At 56.8% G+C, this 24,991-nt stretch overlaps 1 protein-coding gene across 1 annotated transcript in view; it reads left to right on the plus strand.

Annotated features, from left to right (window-relative positions):
- Positions 1-494: 494 nt before the first annotated feature.
- Positions 495-24,991, plus strand: part of KCNIP3 (potassium voltage-gated channel interacting protein 3) — a 94,679-nt gene continuing 70,182 nt past the window's right edge. Inside the window, exons 1-2 of the mRNA XM_061431484.1 lie at positions 495-675; positions 15,788-15,953. Of these exons, the coding sequence (XP_061287468.1) occupies positions 592-675; positions 15,788-15,953 (250 nt within the window). The 5' untranslated portion in view covers positions 495-591. The remainder of the gene's footprint in view (positions 676-15,787; positions 15,954-24,991) is intronic.

Genomic DNA, 24,991 nt, shown 5'->3' on the forward strand with positions numbered 1-24,991 from the left:
TCAGGGCTGCTGGAGGGAGACCAGAGAGACCCCTCTCCAAACCCCAGCTTGACTGTAAAGGCCCAAGGTCATAGGCAGGGGTTGGGGTCACTCCACCCGTTGTCCATAAGGGGCTGGTAGCACGAGGGAGGGCGCAGCCAGAAGGGAAGGAGCTGGCCTGTTCTGGAAAATGCTCTGGGAGGCTCCCAGTGCTGCCCTGCTGTCCTTCCCTCTGTTGGGCAGGAACGCGGGGCTCTCTCCACACCCGGCAAGCTTCCCCCTTTCAAGGTTAGGGAGCAGAGAGCGTGTTAGAGAAAGAGACAGATGGGATGAAAGTGGGCATAGACAGAGACCCGGGGTGACAGGGGCGGAGGGGCAACCCAGAGGGAGAGCTGGACTAGGAACGGTTACACAGACAGTCGGGCAGGGAGACCGGGAGAGGGACGGGAAAGATGAGAGAGAGCTCGAAGGAGAGAGGTGCACGCGGAGGGCGGCTGAGCACGGATTGACACAGCAGAAGGGGCGGAGCCTAGGGTGGCAGCGCTGGCGAGGAGGGTGGGCAGGGGGCGGGCGGGAGCCGCCAGCAGCAATTGCGTCTGGGTCCCGGCAAGCATGAGGCAGCTGCCCGCTCGGCCGGCTGCGCGGAGGGGAAGCCGGCAACAGTTTTCTCGGTTGTCCAGGATGCAGCGGGCCAAGGTAGGCTCTGGCGGGGCTGGGCGCTCGCCCAGGGCTGGGGCGTGGGGGCTTCGGGGGTTTACCCTGGACCAGGAAGCCTTGCTGTGCCTCTTTGTTTGACCCCATTCCCTGCTGTCCCCCGTAGGGTCGCTATGGAAAAAGTAAGTGTTGGGGTGTCCTGCCTGGGAGGCTAGACTCCTGGGGCCCCCTTCAGACGGCAAAGGCTGTAGGTGTTTGTGGAACAGAAGCTGGACAGAGGAGTAGCTTGGGGTCAGCCATGTGGTTCAGTTAAGTCCCTGGGGCAAGTGCCAGAGTGCTGACCCCAAGCCTCCGACTCATTAGTGCTGGGGAAAAGCTGAATGCTGGGAGGGGGTGTCTTACCTTTGAAGGCTGGGCAATGAGTGCATCATTTAATTATCCAAGTAATTAATGAATATCCACTTCCTGAAGGGCTAGAGGACCCCTGACAAGGACACATGCGGTTAGTTCCCGCTGTGGGGCTGTTGGGAGGCTGGAGAGAGAGAGAAAGCAAGGGAAATGCCGGGAGTAGAGTTCAAGAGATGGTGTCAAGGAGTTGGGAAGGATGAAGAATAATTAATGCAGAATAATGAGGAAAAGGAAAACAAGCTCCCCCCTCCCAGAAGACAGTGAACACTCAGAAAATCTGCTGATGCTTTGCACCTCCCCACATGTCTGGGACAGTCTTGCTTTGGATGGAAGAAGAAACACCAGGATTAGATTTGGCTGCTTATAACAGAACAACCCAAATAACAGTGGTTTGAACACATTTGCTTACATTTCTCACACAGAGTCCAGAGGGAGGCAATAGAGGGCTGGCACCCTATGATCCACAGGGACTAAGGGCCATCTGTCTCAGCAGGGACTCAGGCTCCATCTGTCTCACTGGCTTCCATTCGAGAGGTTACCTTCACGTCCAAAATGGCTGCTGGAGTTCCAGCCAACGCACACAGGCTGCAGGAAGTAGAAAAAAGGAAGGGCCAAAAAAACCAACAACCCTCTAATAAAATCAGGGCTTTGTGAGTAAGGAAGAGTGGATATTGGGCTGGTGTGTGCCAGTCTCCCCCCCAGCTCCATGCCCTTCCCCCCGAGATGGATTCCTGCCTCTCTGTCACTCATGAGGACAAGCAGTCCAGAATGGGCTTGTGGCTGCTGGCTCCAGGCCACCCCGCCCCTGACCCCAGGCCGCCCCCCGCCCCCCGCACTGTCTGCTCCATCTCAGTGGTGTCAGGAGGATCGGCAGAGGTGCTGATGTGAGACCCTTCGAGCACGCCGGCGGGGCGTGTTGAAAAGGTGTTTTTCTCCCCGTCGCCTTAAGTCTCCCCGCCACCTCCAGGCAGACAGGGCAGGAGTAGAGAAACGTAGACCCTTGTCACAGGCTCACACACTGAGTGCTCACTGTATACATGTGCCACAGCCGTCACAGGTCATGCGCATCCTCGGGCATCAGTCTGAGCCTGCGACGCACAGCCACACCCCGTGGCTGTACCCATGGTTGGCCAGGTTGCCGAACCTGCAGAGGTGGGGCTCTCAACTGAGTCAGGCTGCGTGCAGGTTTGCATTCAGCCTGCTGTGTCCACCAGCCTCCCGACAATCCCCCTTCTCTTGCCTTTCCCCCACTGGCTCCTACCTGCCAGGAGGTCATGCCCTGTCCCTGCCAGATGAGTGTGGTGAGTGGTTCCCGTCCTCCACATGCATCTGGCCCTTCCCTTGGTTATCATGACCCCACACTGGCCCCTGCCCTCTCTCACAGCCAGGCCCCAGTGGGTCCACCATGCCTGTCAATGCCCTTCCTACAGCTGGCCTGGCTGGAGACTGGAGCGGACCCCACACCTTCGGCTGTGGGCCAGGCTGGGACAGTGATCACCACTGTCACCAAGGTCAGCAGGGAGATTATGAAAAATCAGCTTCCTCTCAGTGGTAAAGAATCTGCTTGTAATGCAGGAGACGCGTGTGTGATCCCTGGGTCAGGAAGATTCCCTGGAGAAGGAAAATGACAACCCGCTCCAGTATTCTTGCCTGGAGAATCCCATGGACAGGGAGTCTGAGGGCCTACATACCCCTACATTCTTGTGGGGTCACAAGAATCAGACACGACTTAGCGACTAAACCGCCACCACCAGTAGTGGCAATACGGGCGACAGTTTGGAGCGCAGGCTGGGAGGTGGCCTGACCCATCCGTCCTCAGCGCCTGTCACTGTCATCTGTGGGTCCTCACAAAGTCCTGGGAGGGTGGGCCCTGCCACTTCCCCTTCTGTAGACATGAGGCTTGGGGTTGAGGGTGGTGGGGGTGGGCGTGCAGCTCGCCCAGCACAGGGCTGGGACTTGAACTCCTTGAGATTTTAGGAAAAAGGAGCAAGCAGAACCCTTGCTCTGCTCCTGGGTCTTCAGGGAGAGCTGTCTTCATGGCCCGGCATGTCCACTGGGACCCTCTACCTGCCCAGGTTCCTGCCTTCTTGCAGGGAGTTTGTGGGAGGCGGTCCCTAATTGTTTCCCTTATTTCCATGTATAGTAATCACATCCCTGAATTGAATGGCAAGTAAAGTGGTCCTGGGTGTTCTCTGGGACAAGGCCAGGGCCGAAGGGCAGAGCCCTGAAGTGGCCGCTCCTCCCTCCAGGGTCTTTCCAACAGGCTCTGCACCTGGATTATCTCTCTGGACCCCCATGCGGCCCCCCAGGTAGTGCTTGGTATTGTACCCACTTTACAGATGAGGAAACTAAGGCCCACCCTAGATTGCAAGCTACAAAGTGTTACAGTGGGAATTTGAACCCTGCTCTGTCTTACTCCAAAGCTCAGTTCCCTACGGCTTGTGGGTGGGGATGAATGGGGATGTCATGGGAGAAGGCTACCGGGAGAGAGGAGTGTGCCTATAACCAGGCAGCTGGTTATAGGACATGCCCCACCCCGGTTGGGGGCTGGCCCCATGGAGTTGTGGCCTATTGCACCCTCCGAATACTTTAGTGAGTACACTCGGGTCAGACCCCACCCCAACCATGCCTCCTGGATTATTCGTGTGACCTTGAGCCAGCCACATCCCCTTTTCTGGGGGCTCCAAAGGATAAGACCCCAATGTTTTGACACTAGGAGCCCTTTTCTTATCCAAATCTGCGGCAAGCATGGGAGCTGCTTTGCCAGCTGGGGCTGGGGGGCCATCTGCTCTCCCACCCCAGCCCCCTCCCAGGAGCATCTGCACAGCCCTGAATGTGGCCTCTGTGAGGAAGAGGGGAGACCCTGGTTTCCAAGGCAAAGAAAAAAGAAGGGAAAGCACTTGGCGCGCCTCCCTTTGCTGGTCCTGCAGCCCCGGCCGGAAGGAGACAGAGTGCGAAGGAGGGTGCAGTGTGGAGTGAGTCACTGTGCGGCCCCTCCCGCAGCTCCAGCTGACTGATGTTTCTCTGGAACAGGCAGGTGCATCTGTCAGCTGTGATCAGCCCACATCCCGGAGCGTCACAGAGCATCCACGTGATGGGGACAAGCCAAGGGGACCCGCAGGCGCCAGAGTGAGGGGTGGGTGTGGGGTTAGCTGAGCTGACCTGAGAAGGACGGCTGAAAGGGCCTGTCCCAGCTCCCCAGCTGGCCCAACTCTGATCTGTTGCCTGAGGTCTCTGCCCAGCGCTCCCCTCCAGCAGGCGGCCCACACCCACGCCAGGCTCAGCCAGGCAGAGCAATGCTGGTCTTTCCCGGCCTCACCTCTACCTCTTTGGCCGCCCCCTGCCTTCCCTGGCCCCCCAGCACATGCCTTTCGAGGCAGGCAAGGGATAAATCCGAGACCTGCTGCTGCTGCTGTGCCCTGTGCCCAGTCCACCCTGGGCCTGTGTTCAGATTCTCTCTCGGCACTTCGCTGGTGGTCCAGTGGTTAAGACTCTGAACTTCCATTGCAGGGGGCTCAGGTTTGATCCCTGGTCAGGAGATGCAAGAGACGTGGGTTCAATCCCTGGGTCTGGAAGATCCCCTGGAGGAGGGCATGATGACCCACTCCAGTATTCTTGCCTGGAGAATCTCATGGATAGAGGAGCCTGGTGGGCTACAGTCCACAGCGTCACAAAGAGTCAGACACGACTGAAGCCACTTACCACACATGGGTTCTATCCTTGGTAAGGGAACTAAGAGTCCACATGCCACGGTGTGCAGCTATTAAAAAAAGATCTTGTCTCAAGATGGGCCCTCTGGGCAGTGACTCCAGAGCACCAAGTACTCGCCCCAACTCTGCCCAAGTGACACTGTGAGCGTGGGCAGCGTCCATCCCCTCCCTGGGCCGCAGATATGCTCATCGCCTCTGCCAGGCCCTCACCTGAGGTTGGGCCCTATGCTGAGCCGTGGGGGCTGGGGGGCCATAGTGCAGATCAGCCTGCCCCTACATACGTGTATGCCCCCTGGCCCGTCACAGAGCCCACCCCCAGCATTTGGAATTGACGGGCCAGCCACGCCCGAATGTAGCGCGGAAGTAACACGGCTGTGCCTCTGGGCTCAGTTCCCGGCCCCTCATGCCTTAGCTGTGTGTCTTCAGACAAGTTAGTTAGCTTCTCTGTTCCACCGGCTCCTCGTTTTCCTTCTTGGTAAATAAGATCCTCCACCAACCCCGCCCCCCAACACCCGTGCATAGAGAGAGCTCTGTAAATAGTGTGAGTATCAGTGTTGTCATTTTGGGGTTACTGAGTCGAGCCTGTGAAGGGCACCCCAATGGGATAGTGTGATCTGTGAGCGGCTCAAGTCCACCCCCGGGTTGGTGAGAAGCCTTCATTGCCTGGGCAGCAACGGGCAGGTGAGGAGATGGTGGGCTGCCGGATGTGGCAGCACCAGAAGCAGGGCAGCAACACCCCAGCGGCCCCCGCCTCGGCGCCAGTGTTCTGAGTGGATCAGCACCCAGGCATGTGTGTGTGTGCGTGTGTATGCGTGCCTGTGTGCACGTGTGAGTTCTGCAGGGACTCACGACAGTCTCACCTCCCCTCCCATCCGGGAGGCAGGCTGCCTGGCTGGCGTCTATTGATGCCCAGGGGTGGGAGGAAAACCAAGCGCTCCCCGCTCCTCCTGCGAAGCCTTCCCATCGCAAATCCTCAGGGCCTGCATGACTCGACGCCCACTGCCACTTCCTGCCATCTGTCCCGAGTGATGGAAATAGAGCGAGCGAAGACGAGTGGGTGCACACGAGCCTGCCTGCAGCAGTCCCCACGGACAGGGTCAGGGCGCCAGGCAGCCCCACACCTGGAGCCTGCACGTCCCTGCCGGTCCAGGCTCTGGGTTCGAGACAGCCCCCCTCCCACCCCCGCCGGGAGAAAGGGAGAGTGTGAATGCAAGACCCCTTCTTCCCACAGATAAGGCCCAGAATTTCCTATCTGGTGGGATAAGCACTAAACCTTGGCTGCACTTTCAGATTGACTGTCGAGCTTTATAAAAATAGAGTGGTGCAGGCCCCACTGAATCAATAATGCAGCCCCCGGGGAAGGCAGAGGTGGGGAGACTTCCCAAGTGATTCTGCTGTGCAGCAGCTGAGCAGAGTGAGTTGGGTGGCCCTGCTGATGTCACTGGGTCATGGGCTGGGCCCTGCCCCTGCATGGGGCAGCCAGACCCTCACGCAGCACCAGGAGGGTGAAGGATAGTGCTGATCACTCCTGCTGGGGGTGGGGCGTGTCACCTTATTTAACCTCCCCCATAGTCCTGTGAATTATACCCACTTTATAGACAAGCAAACTGAGGCTTGGGTCTTCCCCCACGGCTCAGTGGAAAGAATCCGCCTGCAATGCAGGAGACACAGTTAACATGGGTTCGATCCCTGGATTGGGAAGATCTTCTCGAGGAGGGAATGGCAACGCGCACAAGTATCATTGCATGGGAAAATCCCATGGACAGAGGAGCCCAGTGGGCTACAGTCCATAGAGTCACAAAGAGTCGGACATGACTGAAGCGACTGAACACACACACACACACACAATGAGTCTCAGAGTGGTCAAGAACTTCATCCAAGGTCTCCCAGCCAGGAGAAAAGGGCCCAAGTTTCAAGTCCCTGCCTGGTTGACCACAGACCTCTTCCCACCATACTTGACTGAAATATCATTTTGCTGGAAATCTTCCCTCCCCCACCCCCCAAAAGTCTTCCCTCCCTCCCCAGCTAGGTGTGTCTTCTGAGTTAGAGGCCAGTGGGTCCTGGCGGCCCTTAGGAAGCTGTTCGTGCTGTTTCTCATGCACAAACGCCTGTAAGCATTTGGGAGAAGCTAGGCGTGCCTTTGCGTATGCGTGACCTCGATCACTTTACCTCTGGGGAAAGGAGCCTGGGTGTTTTCAGCCCAAAGGCTGCCACCTATGTGCCCACAGGTCACCTCTGCCAAGCCTTCTCTGAGATGCTCTTTGGGGGTTTTCTGGAGCCCAGGTGACAAGAACCCCAAAGACTGAGCCAGTTGCTCAAAGGTGTGTCCCTAACGGCCTGACCGCACGGGCCTCCACAGGATGGAGCTGTGCCCACTGGGCATGGGGCAGTGCCCGGTGGGCTGCTGGCCTTTCTGGGGGCCTGTGGAGCCACAGGGTAGAATGTCCCAGTTGCGGTCCCAGTGGTTTGTTTAAAATGCTCTGGCCTCTTTCTGTGGCGTGGTGAAAACTCTCAGATGGTGATTGAGAATGGAGTGTTCTCATGGAGAGTCTGGACTGCATTTGCGGAGAGCTGGAAGGCATGGGGGGTATTCTTCCTGTACCATCTCCATGGTGTTGATGTCAAAGTTACTGAGGAGTCACCTTGACCCTTCCGTTGCTGCCCACATCTATGGCAGAACCTAAATACCCACCACACTAATATGCCCCCACCTGTCCCACTGTGGGCATCCGGCTCCGTGCTCTACCATTTCCCCCTCAACCTGGGCAGATCCCAAGCTGGCCTTCGGCCTCATTGTGCCCCAGTTGCCCTCCACGCTCCACCAGACCACCTTTCTGAAGCAACTCTGACAGGCCCTCGTCTGGACTTGGGTGGGAGAGAGGAGCTGGGGGTCAGGTGTGCCCTGGTAGCAGCAAGCTGCCCGCGGTCCCACAGCTGGAAGGTCTAGAAGGTGCCGGCCAGCAGACATGAATTTCATGGCGCTTCCCTCGTGGTCCAGTGGTTAAGGATCCACCTGCCAGTGCAGGGGATTCGGGTTCGGCCCCAGTCGGGAAACTAAGATCCCGTAAGCCATGGGGCAGCTGAGCCTGTGCACCTCAACCGGACAGAAGCCCACGTGCTGCAGTGGAGATCTCATGACGCAACTGAGGCCCAACACGGCCAAAAATAAATATTATTTTTTTTAAAGAAGTGTATTGCAAGGCACAAGTGTCACTTTAAATGGCCAGGCAGATACATTAAAGAAAGTAAATTAAAACAGAAAATTTTTAAATAATATATTCTATTTAATCCAATGTAAATATTATTTCAGTGTGTGCTCAATATAAAAATTGTTAATAAGTTATTATCCTACTAAGAAGAATTTGAAATCTGGTGTGTATTTGCACTAATGGCATGTCTGCATTTGGACTAGTCTCGTTTCAAACATTCAGTAGCCACATTCAGCGCGTGGCTGAGGCGTGGGGCACCCAGTCCCAGAGGACTCAGTTCTCTGAGCTGAGCTGAGCAAGGGAGCCCTCAGACTGCAAGTTTTCTAGCTGTTGGTATTCCTTCACCGATTTTATCTTGCCTGCTGCAACCTGTGCTATAGTTTATTTTTCTTTAAATTAACTCATGTTTTAAATTTCCATAAATTCAGTTAAAGGGGAATCAGTAGATCATTCTTGTAAAAGGAGAGCTGGTAGCAGGTGAAGAGGTAACCATAACAACGCCCCCAAAACAAACAAGAGCACTGAGTTCTAGCGGCTCTCCGACCCTCCTTCCTCCCACTCTTGCCTGCTGAAGCTCTGAGCTGAAGCTAGAGGGATGCTTCGGGCACCCAGAGTCTCAGCCAGGGTCCCCAGCTTCTGGGATCTAATACCTGATGATCTGAGGTGGAGCTGACATCATAACAATGGGAAGAGAGTGCACAGTAAACGTAATGCTCTTGAGTCATCCCCAAACCATCCCCCCTCCAGTCCACGGAAGAATTGTCTTCCACGAGACCCGTCCCTGGTGCCAGAGGGGCTGAGGACCGCTGGTCTAAGTCATCCCCTCTCCCAGACAGGAGGTTCTCCCAGGCGTTCCCTTCCTGGAGCCAATGCATGTGTGCGCTAAGTCCCTGCAGTCATGTCCAACTCTTTGTGACCCCATGGACTGTAGCCCGCCAGTCTCCTCTGTCCACGGGATTCTCCAGGCAAGAATTCTAGAGTGGGTTACCATGGCCTCCCCCAGGGGATCTTCCCAACCCAGGGATTGAACCCCTGTCCCCTGCATTGGAGGCAGATTCTTTGCCCCTGAGCCACCTGGGAAACGTCCTGGAGCCAATGACCTCCAGCCAAAGCCCCGCAGTGAACACACCTGGATGTGAACGAGCGGGGCTGGCTCCTCGTTGGCCTTGGGCAACAGAGAACACACCAGATGGGAACATGGCGATCTTGGTGAGAGGGTATCAGAAAGACCTATTTCAGGATTTGTGCTCCAGCTGGGTGATTTGCCGGAGGGCCTAAGGAACCCTGAAAGAGGGATGTGGGCTTAAACATGGCACCTCTCCAAGCACCCAACACAGTGCCTGCTGGAAAGCAGAGGCCTCCCCAGCACGCTGCCCTTTCTGTACACCCCCTGCTCCCCCAACTCCTCCTAGACCTGGGACTTGGAAGAACGGAAGCTGACACCTGCCCCTGGACTCCCCTGGAGGGCAGGAGCTGCGAGTGTGGGCTGAGTGGCCAGAAATGTCTCAGCGTAGCTGCAGTGCTTGCCCTGAAGCTACCTTGTCAGCCTCGGAGGAGGCTGCAGGTCCCGGGCCAGCCTAGGGCCACTTCTGGGACCTGGCTCGGAATGCTCACTGCTGGGGACGCTGTGTGACCTCACGACCCAGATCTTCTGGCTTCACTGGTCTCTGCCACCCAGCTCTGGCCATCGCCTCCCCTGAGGGCCATGGAGGATGAAAGGATGGCTCCATCCTTGTTAAAATGCATCAGACAAGAGCAAGAGGGGAGAAAGCCTCAGCGAATTATGGCAAGAGCTTCAGAGGGCTTTCAGTCAGGCATTTTAGGATATTTATTGAGGGTTTTGTGTGTGTGTGTGTATTTTTAAAATATTCTTTTTTTTTGTATGTGTGCAAGTATTTTTTTTAATGGAAACTTCATTGAGACCATTGCAGACTGACTTGCAGTTGTAAGAAATAAAACAGAGGGGATTTCCTGGCGGTCCAGTGGCTAAGACTCTGAGCTCCCAATGCAGGGGGCCTGGGACTGATCTCTGCTCAGGGAACTAGAGCCCCCATGCTGCAGCAAATAAAAAAGATCCTGTGTTCCTGAAACCAAGACCTGCCATAGCCAAATAAATAAATAAATATTTAAAAAAGAACTGAAACAGATCCCGAGGACCCGTCACCCAGTTTTACACGCACTCGTGTGTGTTTAGCCCTGCGCACTTAAACACACAAACACGCAGTATCATATGTGTCCGTTCGTGTTTCCATCCCTGCAGTTAACACACGTGACAGTTCCATCACCTCAAGGACTCATGTTGACCTTTCATAGCCACACCCACCTCCCCTCTTCCACCTTTCCCCCCATCCTTAACCCCTGTCCCACTAACCTGTTCCGTTTCTAAATTGTTGCCACTTTGAAGTGCTACGTAAATAGAATTACATCCTTTGTGACCTTTTGAAACTGTGGCCGTTCCGACAGTGTGACATCTCCTTGTGGTTTTGTTTGCCTCTCCCTGGTGGCTCATGATGTGGAGCGTCTTTTCAGGGCTTCGTGCCACCTGTCTGTCTTCCGTGGTGACATGTCTGTGCTAGTCTTCTGCCCATCTGCCAGCTAGAGGCTTTGTTCTTTTACTGCTGGGTTTGGAAGTGAGGGTCTTTTGGGTGTCAGGCTCTGTGATGGGGAAGAGCAGTTCACACAGGAGGCCAGGGCCGGCTCTAGGAGCCAACATTCCAGGAGAAAGAGACAGAAATGCACCCAGGTAAACAAATAAACAGGGTTAGTTCAACAGCCAGCTGTGCTGGGGATCACAGCAGGTACTGGTGTGGGTGAGGAGGTGGGGGTCTCCTAGCACCTGATCTGAGTGAGGCCTGACAGGGAGCAGCAGTCCATCTTGAATGTCCAGGAGGAGTGTGCAAGTGAGGGGGGAGGGATTGCAGGTAAAGGTGCAGAGAAGTGTACAGGGGGAGGGGGCGTGTGCAGGGGAGAGGGGAGTGTACAGGTGGGGGAGGGGAGTGTGCAGGGGGAGGGGGAGGAATTGTGCAGGTGAGGGGGGAGGAAATGCAGGTAGAGATGTGGAGAAGTGTACAGGAGGGGGAGTGTTCAGGGGGAGGGGATTGTGCGGGGAGGAGGAGGGGTGTGCAGGGGAGGGGAGTGTGCAGGGGGAGGGGGAGGGGAGTGTTCAGGGGGAGGGAGAGGGGTGTGCAGGGGGAGGGGAGTGTGCAGGGGGAGGGAGAGGGGTGTGCAGGGGGAGGGGAGTGTTCACGGGGAGGGAGAGGGGTGTGCAGGGGGAGGGGAGTTTTCAGGGGGAGGGAGAGGGGTGTGCAGGGGGAGGGGAGTGTGCAGGGGGAGGGAGAGGGGTGTGCAGGGGGAGGGGAGTGTGCAGGGGGAGGGAGAGGGGTGTGCAGGGGGAGGGGAGTGTGCAGGGGGAGGGGAGTGTGCAGGGGGGCGGGGGAGTGTGTAGGGGAAGGGGGGTTTAGGCGTCCCTCCCCCACTTCCAAGGCCTCAGAAAGCCGCGCAGCACTGCCCATGGCTGAGACCCCCTGAAAGTTGGAACCAGGAGGCCGCGAGTACAGCATGGCCCTGGCGTGCCCCCAGGCATCTGAGGCTTAGTTTGTGCTTCTGTGCTTAGTCGCGCAGTCCTGTCTTTACAACCCTAGGGTCTGTAGCCTGCCAGGCTCCTCTGTCCATGGGACTCTCCAGGCAAGAATACTGGAGTGGGCTGCCATTTCCTCCTCTAGGGGATTTTCCTGACCCAGAGATCCAGCCTGTGTCTCCTGCATTGTAGGCAGATTCTTTACCCACTGGGCCACCTGGGAAGCCACCTGGGAGACTTAGTTTGCGCATCTTTAAAATGGGCGGGTGCTGCCAACCTCCTACAGTTGTCATAACAACGAGGTGCCCTTAAGGCCCAGAAGTGCAGGAGTGGGGTTCTCGCCCGCCCTGTGGGCCCTCCCAGCACGGCCCTGTCTCAGTAGGACAGAACCCCAGGTCACCTGCTCAGGATCTCAGCACAGCAGCCCAGGCCTGACTGCAAGACAGAGTCCTCAGGACTAGCCGCGGGCTCCGTGAGGGCCACCCGTGCCGGCCACCCAGTGCTGTCCTGAGGCAGGGGCACCGACAGACAGCTCCTGCCCAGGCTCTGAGCCCGTCTTGGGTTTCCCCTCTGACCTTCTCCACTCAGCCCACGTACAGAGCGTTCAGCAAAGAATTCATGAAATCATGAAGGGCCAGCTGCCCATCGTCCCCCACCTGCCTCCTGGGCTGAAATAAAGACCTGATTCATTGAGGCCTTTTCTCTCCCGAATAAGATCATTAATAATGGAGAAGGTCTCTGTCAGCCTGAGCAGGGCCTGTGCACGTGTGTGTGTGTGTGTGTGTGTGTGTGTGTTAATGTGTAGAGTGCCTCCCTCAGCATCCCTGGCACCTGGGGCCTCCGGCCACCCCCACCAAAGCCCCTTTCTGCCCTGTTGGGATGGTGAGCCCAGTCCGGCTATAGCTCTGCGCACCACTGACCACCCCCGACAGCAGGCCAGGCTAAGCCTGGGAGAAGGGAAGAGCATGGAGGGGCTGCTGAGCATGTTTGTTGGAGGGGCGGCCTGTGGGGTCAACAGCCACGGGGGGGGCGGGCAGCTGGGACCTGGCTGGAAAGATCGCAAAAGTCAGGATAAGTGGTTGGGTGTTGCTGGGTCTAGACAGCTGCTTCATCGAAAGCTGACCAGGAGGCCCACCGCCCAGCCCCAAATACAGACTGCCCTCGTGGGGCCATGAGCCAGCTCAGCTCCTGGAGGGCTCCCCCAGCCGACGAGAGCCCGCAGGAGGCAGCGCACCAGCCTCTCCTCACCTGAGCGTTTGCTCAGACTCCACAGTTTCGGGGACGTTTGTAGGGTTTTTCTTATTCATCAAGTTTAGGAAAGCCACCACAGAGGACAGGCAAGAACCCAAAAGGCCAGAAGCTTGCTTTCGCAGCTCTCCTTGCAGCCAGAGAGGAGACATATGACGTGGGCTGGGACAGTCTGACTCCTTTGCTCTTGACCTTGAACCAGGAGCCAGTGACTCAGCCGAGACTCCCACAGGGTGGTGACACCAGTGGGGGGTCCCAGGTCCAGTGTCCCTGGATGGCCGCGCCAGCAGCAACAGAGGTCCTTGTCCTGGCCCCTGGGTGTCCATGACTGAGGTCTGGCTGTCCGTCAGCCTGCTCTTTGCTCTGGTCTGTCTTCCAAGCCTGGCTCTGTCTGTCCCGGGGAGGCTGCGAATGGCCTGGGTCCCCCACCATTGATTCCTCTCCAGTTACCATCCACCTGGGTGCATTTTTCTGGTCCTTGTACCCAAGAACCCACCCATCGCAGGGGCCGTGCTGGAGTCTCTGCATCTGCAGAACTTGCCCGAATGTACATCTGTTTGTGATGTGTTTCAGACACTCATATACTTTTCAGGACCGTATAAATGTCTGCCTACGATGTGGGAGTCACGGGAGACATGGGTGGGATCGCTGGGTCTGGAAGATCCCCTGGAGGACGAAATGGCAACCCACTACAGTATTCTTGCCTGGAGAGTCCCATGGACAGAGGAACCCGGCGGGCTACAGTCCTTGAGGTTGCAAAGAGATGGACACGACTGAAGTGACTGAGCACGCATAAATGTAGTGAAATCCCATGGCCCTGGAAGGATATCACCACCATCATCCTGGCCAGTCCGCCCACCCACTCAGAACCAGGGCCCATGTGGGGGCGCTGCTTCCTCCCGCGCCTGGAACTCAGATCGCGAGTACTGAGTACAGCGAACCTGGGGGCGACCTGGGGCCGTGACCCGACAGGCACAACTGGGGCACAGCCATCCTGAGCAGGGGGCATGACACACAGGCAACGAGTCAGACTCAGCAGATGCCCAGAGGGGCCACCCTGCTGCCCGCCTGGGCGCTGAGGATGCTGGGCCAATGACAGGCTACGGGAGGGCAGGCCAGATGAGAGTGCTCCACTTATCAATGCAGGAAAACAAGTCTTGCAGCTCTGGGGTCCACTGTGCCTGCTGGCTGTCCTTTCCTGACCCACACTCGGTGGGGCTCACAGCCCAGCATCTCAGCAACTCACCCGCAGCTCCCTGCCCCAAGACTCCATCCACCAGTTGTCTGAGTTATTTCTGCAGATGGTTACGCAGTGTAGAGTGGTGGGTTCCATCCACGTGCCCCCTCCCAGGGAAGTCGTCAGGCCCTTCTGCAGCCTCTATTTGCCTCAAGGTAAAAAAATTATAATAATAATAATCAGGGGCTTCCCAGGTAGCTCAGTGGTAAAGAATCTGCCTGCCAATGCAGGAGACCCAGGTTCAATCCCTGGGTCAGAAAGATCCCCTGGAGCAGGAAACGGCAACCCACTCCAGTATGCTTGCCTGGAGAGTCCCATGGACAGAGGAGACGGGCGGGCTACAGTCCTTTGTGTCGTAAAGAGACGGACACGACGGAGCGACTGAGCACGAACGCAAAAAATATTGAGGGTTCTAGAGTGAAGCAAGGAGGCCCGACTTTGCTGTGTGGCCCAGTGTGGATCTACCCCCCTCTCTGGGCTTAGTCACTGAGGGATTTGGACTGGGATCTCTGACTGACATACAGACTTGTGTCGGGGTGCTGGGGAGGTTGATAAGCCAGTCTGGACCCTCACCTCCCTCCTTCCAAGGGCCCCATCATGTGCCAGAGCAGGTGCCCCGTGGAGAAGCCCACGGACCCTGCCCTCAGCTGGGAGTTCCTCCAGCAAGTCACCACTGCACAGTCCATGCCGTGGTGGAGATGTGGATGCAAGGGTAGTCCCAACGCCCGCAGCTGTAGAGGCCAGGGTGCTTCATGCAGGAGATGGCTTTCTGGTTGGATCTTTTTTTTAAAGTTTTACTGATTTTTATCTTGGGCTTTCCTAGTGAATCAGGCTGTAAAGACTCTGCCTGCAATGCAGGAGACCCGGGTTCTATCTCTGTGTGGGGAAGATCCCCTGGAGCAGGGGATGGCTCCCCACTCCAGTATGCCTGCCTGGAGAATCTCATGGACAGAGGAGCCTGGTGGACTGCAGTCCATGGGGTCGAAAAGAGTACACGAATGAGCAACTAACAAATTCACATTTTTATTTAATCTATTCATATTATTTGGGGCTGCACAAGCTCTTCATTGCTACGTGCGGGCTTTCTCTAGGTGTGGCGCGTGGGGAATACTCGCTAACTGTGATGCGTAGGCTTCTCATCGTGGCGGCTTCTTGTTGCAGAGGACATGCTCCAGGGCATGGACGGGCTTCAGTAGTTGCTGCCCGAGGGCTTAGTTGCCCTGCAGCACGTGGGTTCTTAGTTTCCCCACCAGGGACTCAACCCATGTCCCCTGCGTTGTAAGGCAGATTCTTGACCACTGGACGATCTGGGGAATCCCTGTTAGCTGGATCGTAAAGCATGAGCAGGGCTTGTGTGGAGGGAGTGTGTGTTCACAGATCAGCCTAGCGAGGCTGGCAGGGAGCGTGCCTGTGAGCAGAGGGTGCCCAGCCCCACAGTGGCCTTGAACATCCTTCTCAGCCCACTCCTCCAGCTTGGATCACCAGCGGACACTGCGCTTGCAAGGTGGCCTCGCCATGCAGGGACAGAGGCTTCTTGGAGAGAGAGGGGGAGGGCCGAGAGATGGGGCAGGAGGTGACCCACGCCAGGGGCAGTGGTGCCCTGGGAATTGTCCAGTGGGCCAGGGGGCTCCTCTCACACGCCCCCGGAAGGTAAGGGCCTGTGTGGAGTGAAGGACCTCCCCGAGGAGGAGGATCTGGAGGGGACGATCTGCAGGTGCCTTTGGTGAACCAGGGCTCACGGTCTCCCTGCCTGTTCCTGCTGCAGGAGGTGATGAAGGTGTCCGACGGCAGCCTCCTGGGGGAGCCCGGGCGCACTCCACTGAGCAAGAAGGAGGGCGTGAAGTGGCAGCGGCCGAGGCTCACCCGGCAGGCCCTGATGCGGTGCTGCCTGGTCAAGTGGATCCTGTCCAGCGCGGCCCCGCAGGGCTCAGGTAGGGGCTGGGCCCCCTGGGGAGAGGGTGGGTGTCTGTCCTGCGCTCAGAGACCTACCTGAGGACCCCAGCCTGGACCTCTGCAGGGAGGGGCTTCTATTCACTCACGCCTGTCCCTGTGCATTGGTGTCCATGCCCCACGGGGCACAGAGCTCGAGGCAGGGCCCAGGGAGGCAGGGAATGTTGCGCCCTCACTGGGGTTCTCCCAGCCAGGAGGATGGAAAGGGGTTTCAGAGCCTTGCCGGCTGGGGGACCTTTAGCATCACACTCTTCCTGAGTCCTCGGTGAAAAGAGGGGCTGATGCCCCGCTACAGGGGCCTGGTGAGGAGGTGGCCCGGCCTTCGGCCTCCTCAGTCCTGCCTGCACAGCCCGAGTGCTGGCCATGTACCGCAGGCTGCGCTCCGGGCGTTGGCAGCACAGACGCGGCCTGGCTCTTGCTGGGGCACTTGGGTGTCCGTGATGCAGTAAGTGGTGCAGGAGGGACTTGGTGCAGCCCCGTACTCTCACACACATGTGCTCATACCGCACACTCACACTCATACACACCCACTAAAACCTGTGGGCACACACGGGCATGCACACCGCACACAGGCACACGTATCGCACACACTCCCCGTGACCACACACACAAGGTGTGCTTGAGAGTCTGCCTCTTTGACTTTAAGGAAAAGGTGCGGACTTGGACCCCTGAGTGCTGTGTCTTGTTCATTGTCTCAGACACTCTCTGTGATTTCCAGAGACTCAGTCTCCTTGACTGGAAAATGGGGACATTCATGACCCCCAGCATCCCAGGCTTGATACGGTGGGGGGTCAGCCGTGTGTGCAGGCCAGGGCCCTGTCCTTGACTTGCACCCCTACTCCACAGCACACTCCCAGCACGACTCCAGCCCCTTCATCTGCTTCCCAGAGCCCCTGCCATCTGTGGTGCTTTGCCACCCTCCTCTGGCCTTTTTCTTCTCCACAGCAGCCTCCGTGGAGGCCCTGAAGCCTGTGAACACGCGTGAGGTCCATGGGGGTTCTCCACTTCTCGCGATGGAGCAGAAACATGAAGTCACTAAAAGTTCATGCAAACAGCTTAACTGGGAAGCTCCCATCTTCACGGACTGTTTTTTCTGCAGCGGAGTAAAAGCAATTTGTTTTCCATCAGGGTAGGAACAAGGAGCAGACGTGAGCAGTGGCGCCCTCGTGTGGCTAGTCCTATGTGCCTAGCGGACTTGAGTTTGCTCTTGCAGACCCCACGTGACCTCACTGGAGGCACAAATTTTTAATTTGATTGAAATGTAGTTGATTTATAATGTCGTGTTAATTTACGCTGCACAGCAGAGTGATTCAGTCATACATACATACATATATATTCCTTTCCATACTACTACTACTGAGTTGCTTCAGTCGTGTCCGACTCTGTGCGACCCCATAGACGGCAGCCCGCTAGGCTCCTCTGTCCCTGGGATTCTCCAGGCAAGAACACTGGAGTGGGTCGCCATTGCCTTCCCCATTCCTTCCCATATTCTCTCCCATCATGGTTTATCACAGGATATTGAACAGTTCCCGGTGCTGTGCAGTAGGAGCTCCTTGTTTATCCATCCTATAAGCAACAGTTTGCATCTGCTAATCCCAGACTCTCTCTCCGTCGCGCCCCTGAGCCGCGGCCACCACAAGTCCGTTCTCTCTGTGAGTCTGTTCCCATTTTGCAGATAAGCGCATATGCCTTGTATTTAGAGTCCACATATAAGTGATATCATACGGTATTTGTCTATTTCTGACTTACTTCATTGAGTGTGACAGTCTCTAGGTCCATCCAGGTTGCCACAGATGGTAGGATGTCATTCTCTTTAACGGCTGAGTAATATTCCATTGTGTCCTTGTGAAGTCATCTCTGACTCTTTTTGACCCCGTGGACTGCAGCACCGCAGGCTTCCCTGTCCTTCACTGTCTCCTGGAGTTTGCTCAAACTCATGTCCACTGAGTCGGTGATGCCATCCAACCTTCCCATCCTCTGTTGCTGCCTTCTCCTCCTGCCCTCAATCTATCCCAGCATCAGGGTCTTTTACAGTAAGTCAGTTCTTCGCATCAAGTGGCCAAAATATTGGCCACCTACTTGTGGGTGGACACGCGGAAGAGCAAGCCAGGGAACAGGCTGCGTGTCCAGGGTCACAAGAGGGGACCACACCCACAGGTCCCAGCTTTAGCTCAGGTGGGTTTGTAGATGGCAGGGTCTGTTCCCTGCAGCTCCTTCTAGAGCTGTGTGGAAGTGTTTGCTGAATGACTGGTCTCGGCCAGGAGGCAGAGGGGCAGGGAAGGGGTGCACAGCCTAGGACACCACCAGGGCTTTGCCCAGCCCTGCCATTCCCCTGGCAACCTGGCGACCTGTTCACCAGACACCCTGCCAGGCCTTGAGAGGGCATGCGGGGCACGGAAAACGTGCCCTTAGCTGTGTGGGGCAGGCGTGGAGGGCCGCACTGTTTTACTAAACCTAGAGAGCAAGTAAGTGTTCAGGAAGGTCACAAGAGTCCGTGGGTCACATGGGCCAGGGCTGAGTGAGGGCTCTGACCTGGGGCGTCTTCCATGCGCTGCGGGCAGGGTGCCCACCTGGACGCACTCTCCCTGCCTTTTCTCTCGCGAGCTGTGGGAAATGGGGGTAACTCAGGGTCTGTGGAGGCAGCAGCCACTCTTGGCAGCAGAGGAGCAGAGACCCCCAGCCTGCCCCCCTAGCCACTGGGCATTGCTCCCAGGCCTCGTGCCACAGTCTGAACAGCTCCCTTGCGTGTCCCTCTGGGATGCACTGTTGATGTGGTCATTCCGAGGGCTCTCGTGGAACGCTCAGCTGTGCCCAGGCAAGGTGCCTCTCTGCTCCTTTGGGAGCCTGCCGGGCTCTGGGTGCAGAGGCCAGCTGTGCCATTCAGCACCGCTCTGTCCCCGTGCTCAGCCTGGCCTGGCTGGGTGTCCTGGGCCAGGGCCTCCCGAAGGCAGGCAGGCGGCCAGGGCACTGTGCCCCCATGGCGGGTGGGCATGGTTTCCATCAGCAGAAGTGGTGCCTGAGACACCGATTTCTGTGACACCCTGGAGCAGGGGTCTGGCTCAGTGGAACACACAGGTGTCCTGAGCCTCTGCGACATGGCAGGAGTGTGCGGGACTCAGAGGCTGGGGTGCATGAAGACAAGGGCCAGGCCCGTGGCTGCTGCGGCCCGGGGGGTCAGCCCTGGCTGAGAAGAGCCTCAGCATGGGGTTGGCAGCAGGTCAGCAGGGGTGGTCTCTAAGATGGGTAGACCCAGGTCCCGGCAGCACAGAGAGGGCCATGGCCCCCACCCCACTCAGGAGGAGCGCCTGTCCTTGGCCCAGAAGTGTTTCCCCCCCCAACACCGGGGGCCCATCCTCAGTGACCCAGAGGCTGGGACTCTGAGCTGCTCTGCTTATCTCCCCAGCATCTTAAAGTCCTTCCTATTAGGATGTGAGGCGGCCTCGCCAGGGACGCAGCTGAGCCACCAATCAGACCAACCTGTTTCTCAAGTCTGGCTCCCATGAAGCCTGTGAGACTGGGTGTTTTTAACTATAAGCCTGGAATAGTAACACCATACACAGAGTAACCTGGGTCCAGCCGGGCTGGTGTAAGCAGAGAGGCACTTGCTCTAGGCTGTTGGGAACTTTGCAGAAACTCTAGAGGACCAGAGGAAGAGGCCTGGATGGGAAAAGGCCGGGGTCCTGCCTGCTGCTGTGGGGGACGCCCCCGTCCCCACCCGTTCTGGCAGGGACCCTGGAGCTGCAGCCGCTCCTGCATGACAGTGTGGCCATCCCTGCACAAAGGGACACAGTCCTGCGCCCTCCCCCAGATGGAGACCCGGGCTCTCGGCCACTGCTGCCATCTCTGGGAGGTGCTCATCTCTTCTGGGGCTTTGTTGACCCCGTGGAAGATCACAAAGTCACTGCCACCACCAGCGCCCCTAGTTTAAAAGGTGGTGGTAGAAAGGTGTGTGGGGGGGGACTTCCCTGGCAGCGCAGCAGACTGCAATGGTTAAGAATTCGCCTTCCAAAGCAGGGGGTGCAGGTTCGACCCCTGCCTGAGGGATTAAGATCCCACATGCCTCCCTGGCCAAGAAAACCAAAATGTAAAAACAGAAGCAAGATCGTAACACATTCAACAAAGACTTTAAAAATGGTCCACATCAATAATAATAATAATTATAATAATAATAACACCTTACAAAAAAGGAAAGGTACAGGGAAAAAGAGTTGACTCATTGGAAAAGACTCTGATGCAGGGAGGGATTGGGGGCAGGAGCAGAAAGGAACGACAGAGCACGAGATGGCTGGATGGCATGACCGACTCAGTGGACATGGGTTTGGGTGAACTCCGGGAGATGGTGATGGACAGGGAGGCCTGGCATACTGCGGTCCATGGGGTCGCAAAGAGTCAGACGCGACTGAGCGACTGAACTGAACTGAATAGGGACAGAAAGGTAAATTAGCTTGTCTGTAATACATAAGCATATATAAATACAGGCTAACAGAAGTTTGATGCGTTTGAAAGACCAAGATATACTCGACGTCACGTTTCAGAGTGAGACGCCAGGACTTCCCCAGTGCTCCAGTAGTGAAGCATCTGCCGGTCTGAGCCCGTGTGTAGAACATGCACCTACCTGGGACTTCTGGACCCCCGACCTTGAGCTCATACTCGGCACGTGTGTGATGGTGGAGTGCTGTACACGCATGTGTCTTTAGAGCTGGGGGAGAGATGGACGTTCGGCTCTCTCTACTTTTTTTTAAGGTTTTATTTACTAATTTGTATGTTTGTTTATTTTTGGCTGTGTTCAGCCTTCGTTGCTGTGCTCCGGCTTTCTCTAGTTGCGGGGCAGGGGCTACTCCATTGCCAGGCTTCTCATTGTGGAGGCTTTTCTTGTTGTGGAGCACACAGGCAGCATGTTGGTTGCAGCATGTGGGATCTTCCCAGACCAGGGATCGAACCTGTGTCCCCTGCATTGGCAGGTGGATTCTTAAATCACTAGACCTCCAGGGAAGTCCCAAATGCTCAGCTCCTGACAGGCAACTGAGGTCTCAGGGCTACCTGGTGTCAGTCAGAGATTCCATCTCCCTGAGGGCCCAGGAGTGAGCCAAAAATAGTGTCACAAGAAGAAGAGATTTTTGCCGGAAAAAAAAAAAAAAGCAAGCCTGGTTTTGCTCAAAACCATAGCTTCTATTGGGGCCTGCGCTGGCCCCAGCAGAGCATCCTAACTTTTCTTAGACACACTGTGTGCCATCGAATGTGCTGGGTCATCAACCCAAGGGGAGACCTGCTTGTCCGGAGGCTGGACCTGCTGCACAGCCTTTGCTGTGCCGGAGCCGCGCCCTTCCCGGTGGTACTCGAGAAGCCCCGTCAATCGCTGCACTTTCTTTCACTGGCTGAGAGTACAAGGTGTGACAGTTTGCCTTTCACTTGGAAGATTTCAACTTGCCTGCCCTCGCATGCAACAGCAACCCCAAACAACAGTGGCTTCATTTAGACAGGAGCATGTATTAATATCTCCTGTCTGAGAAACCTGGGCTAGGCAGTGGCTGGCACTGGTTTAGCAGCTTGAGGATATCGGAGTCAAGGTCTGCAGTTTTGTGTGTGTGTGTGTGTGTTTTCCCTCAGTTGTTGCTCTGGCTCCAGCCATCATGGCTTTGCTCCTGACAAGAGAAAGGAAAAATCAGGGGAAAGGAGGATGTGGGAGTGCCTACATCGGGAAAGCAGCACTTTCACAGAACTCTCTGGAAGATTTATGCTTATATTTTGCTGGGCAGAACTGAGCCACCCTGACTGCAGGGAAGGGGTGAGGATTGCCTTTAAAAAAAAAAACAAAAACCTGAGCACATTTGCGCCCCCAAGGCAACCTGAATTCTGTAGGTTAGAAAGCAGAGGAGAATGCCGACGTGATGTTCTCTGCCACACGCACCGCATGGGGTTGTTTGGATGCCCAGACGGGCCTTAGCAAGCTGCCTGTGCACACTGCATGCTCCAGGATGCGGGCCAGGGTCGTCAGCAACAAGGATCCCTTCCCACCTCCCCTTTCTCTACTCCGCAGAGGTGCCAGCAGGGCTTGGGGTTGGGGTCAGTGAGCACAGGTCAGAGCGGAAGAGCTAGCCAAAGGTCAGGTTCCCACCCTTCCCCCAGCTCTGCCCAGGGTCCCTGGCCCCTGAGCCTCCCAGGCGGGGACTCGGGCGGGGGCAGGGAAGTTCCCTTTCTGGCTGTCTAGAAGTCCCTGGATAGGGCCCCTTTGCAGTGTGATCACACCCTCAGTTGAAAATCACACAAGGGCACCTCCCCCAGTGGTGGCAGAACTCAGGAACAGGGCCCACCCCGCCCTCACACCCTCCCAGCCCAGGAAGCTGCAGGAGCCCTTCTGTCTCCTGGGAGAGGGAGCACCCAGGTCCTGAGGAGCCAGGGTCAGGTGCAAGGTGAAGGGCTGGCTGGGGGGCAGGCGGTCCTGGGAAAGGCCAGAGCGGGGAGGGGAAGACAGAGCAAGAGGAGGACAGGACAGGGCGGAGAGGCTGAGACACGGAGGGGCGACTGAGACCCACAGGATGGGCACTGAGATCGGGAGACAGAGGAGAGAGAGCGCGCTCTGAGCCCCTTCAGGCTGGGGAGAGGCGGGCAGAGAGGGGACAGAGAGGCTGGCGGGCTGGGCAGAACAAGGGGTCCCTGGACCAGGTCCCGGGATGGCAGGGCGCGGGGAGACCCCTGGCCCAGCTCGGCACCCTGCCCTGAGGCTGCAGGAGTGCCAGCATGGCTGCACAACGCACCTGGGTGACATCATCAGCGTCTTCTTCCGCTTCATCTCGGGGAACCTGGCTCGAGGTGAGGACTGCCTGGGCTGGACTGGGGACCAGGGTGCAGGAATGGGGCAGGGCTGATGGGGGGTGGAGGTGGTCCTGAAAGCAGAACAGGAAGGCACCCCAGCCTTAGAGTCCTGTCCTGTGACAGGTGGGCAGTGAGTACCAAGCCGGGGTTTCCCCACCCGTAGGCCTGGGGAGGAAAGCCGGTGGGAGGGGGCTTCCTCTGCAGGGCTCCTGGACTCAGGTACCTCCCAGGCGGGAGGGAGCCAGCGCTCTCCAGCCGGCCTACCTGCCTTGTACACACCGACTCATTGCTGGGGTCTTCTCCTCTTGTCCCTCCCTTTCTGGAGACTCCACTGCTCCTGCATCAAAGACTGATATGACATCTGCAGCATAGATGAGAGAAAACGAGCCAGCCTGTGTAAAGGCCTGTGTGTGGAAAGTGCTCGAGGGGCGCAGAGCCTGGCGCACCAAGTATTTGTCAAACTCACGAATGATGTTTTAAGGATAAAAATTGAAAATTGAATATATAATCCATCATCTCAAAAATCAGTCAAATAATAATGGTTTAAAATTTCAAAAGCAGTAATAAAACTCTTGGAATAGAAGAGACGATTCTGAGACTACCCTGGTGGTCCATTGGCTAAGACTCTCCCCACCCAATGCAGGGGGCTCGGGTTCGATCCCTGGTCAGGGAACTAGAGCCCGCAAGCTGCGACTAAAGATTCTGCATGCCACAACAAAGATGGAAGACTGGTACAGCCAAATAAATGCATAAAGGCAGGCTTCTGATACAGTGAAGGTTTGCAGAGGGAGCTCAGATGGGAGTATGCATTTAAGGAGGGGGCCGGTTGCAACCTTAGGGGCTTCCAGGGAGCATTCGGGCCAGTGCTGTTGTCAGGAATGGGAGCCCAGGGTCACTCCCCAGCTTTTCAAAAGAAGGCGAATTTTGCCCCCCCGCCCCGCCCCCCGCCACTTCCCACCCCATGTCTGTTCACGATGCCGCTAATTCCTGCCTCCCAGTTGCTAGACTTCCCGTCTCTAGGCTGTTGTTATTTTCGAGGAGGACAAAACTTTGAAGATGTTGGTCCTTGAAGACAGACTTCTGGGGGGTGGACCCAGGGGCAGAAGGAGGTGCCTGGAGTCACCAAGTCTTTGGCAGTGGAGACCCAGGTTTGCTTCCTGGGTCTGGAAGATCCCCTGGAGAAGAAAATGACACCCCACTCCAGTATTCTTGCCTGGAGAATCCCATGGTCAGAGAAGCCTGGCGGGCTACAGTCTTTGGGGTCGCAAGAGTCGGACACGACTTAGCAACTAAACTGCTAGCTGCTCCCACTCGCCGCTGCTGGTTGGTGACCTGGAGCGTCTCTCCTGGCCATCCTGCGCCCTCTCCTCACTAACCAGAGTGGACGGAACAGCACCTGCTCCACAGGGCAGCCGCGAGGGCCAGGGGGCACCCTTGCTCAGTGGAGCTTCAGTCCATGGGCGTCTTCATTGCTGGTGGCTTCAGGCATCTTTTCTAAATCTTTTTACCTGCCTGATACCTTGGCAGGTTCAGGGCTGCTTTCTCTCGCTCCCTCTGTCTCAGTCTTTCTAGAAAGGGAAGGAGGATACTGCGGGCCTCTGTCACCGAAGATTGCAGTCTGCCTCCAGGCCTCGGATCCCTCTTCTGACATCAGTCAGAGGCTGGGATGCTTGTCTCCGTCTGAGCCCCTTCCAATTCTGGAGGCTGCTGGTTCTGGGATTCTCAGCGTAGCTGGGGTGGGAGGGGCTGCCTGGGGGGCAGGGAGCGGGGAGTTAAGCCAGGGGCAACTGCTAAAACACAAGTACTTGACTTCAACTTGCAAAACAATCTGAAGGAAGCGTGATTCTTTGTCACCTCTGACTCTTTCAGTTGCTCTGTGCAGTTGCTCTTTCCAGCCCTTTGCATAAAAGGTTGTGCTCCTCCAGTGGTCATCTTTCAGGTGTTAGTGGGTGCTCCGGGAAGCCTTGTAGCTCCAGACTGTCATTCACCCCAGAATCCCTTCTTCTGACTCGTCTCAGGCTTCAGGTTGGAGCAGGAGGGCAGGGCATGGGCACCTCTGAGCATCTTTGCTCTTCCTCTGCAATGCTCTGGCTCAGAGCGGTGGCCAGGTCAGTGCCACCACCCAGCAGCTGCTTAGCCTCGACTCCCAAGTTTTGAGACTTCCCCTCTCCAGGCAGTGTTTCTTGGAGGAGGACAGACCCCTAGT

This window comes from Bos javanicus, chromosome 11 (assembly GCF_032452875.1).
Source record: "Bos javanicus breed banteng chromosome 11, ARS-OSU_banteng_1.0, whole genome shotgun sequence".
In the NCBI taxonomy this organism is placed as follows: domain Eukaryota; kingdom Metazoa; phylum Chordata; class Mammalia; order Artiodactyla; family Bovidae; genus Bos; species Bos javanicus.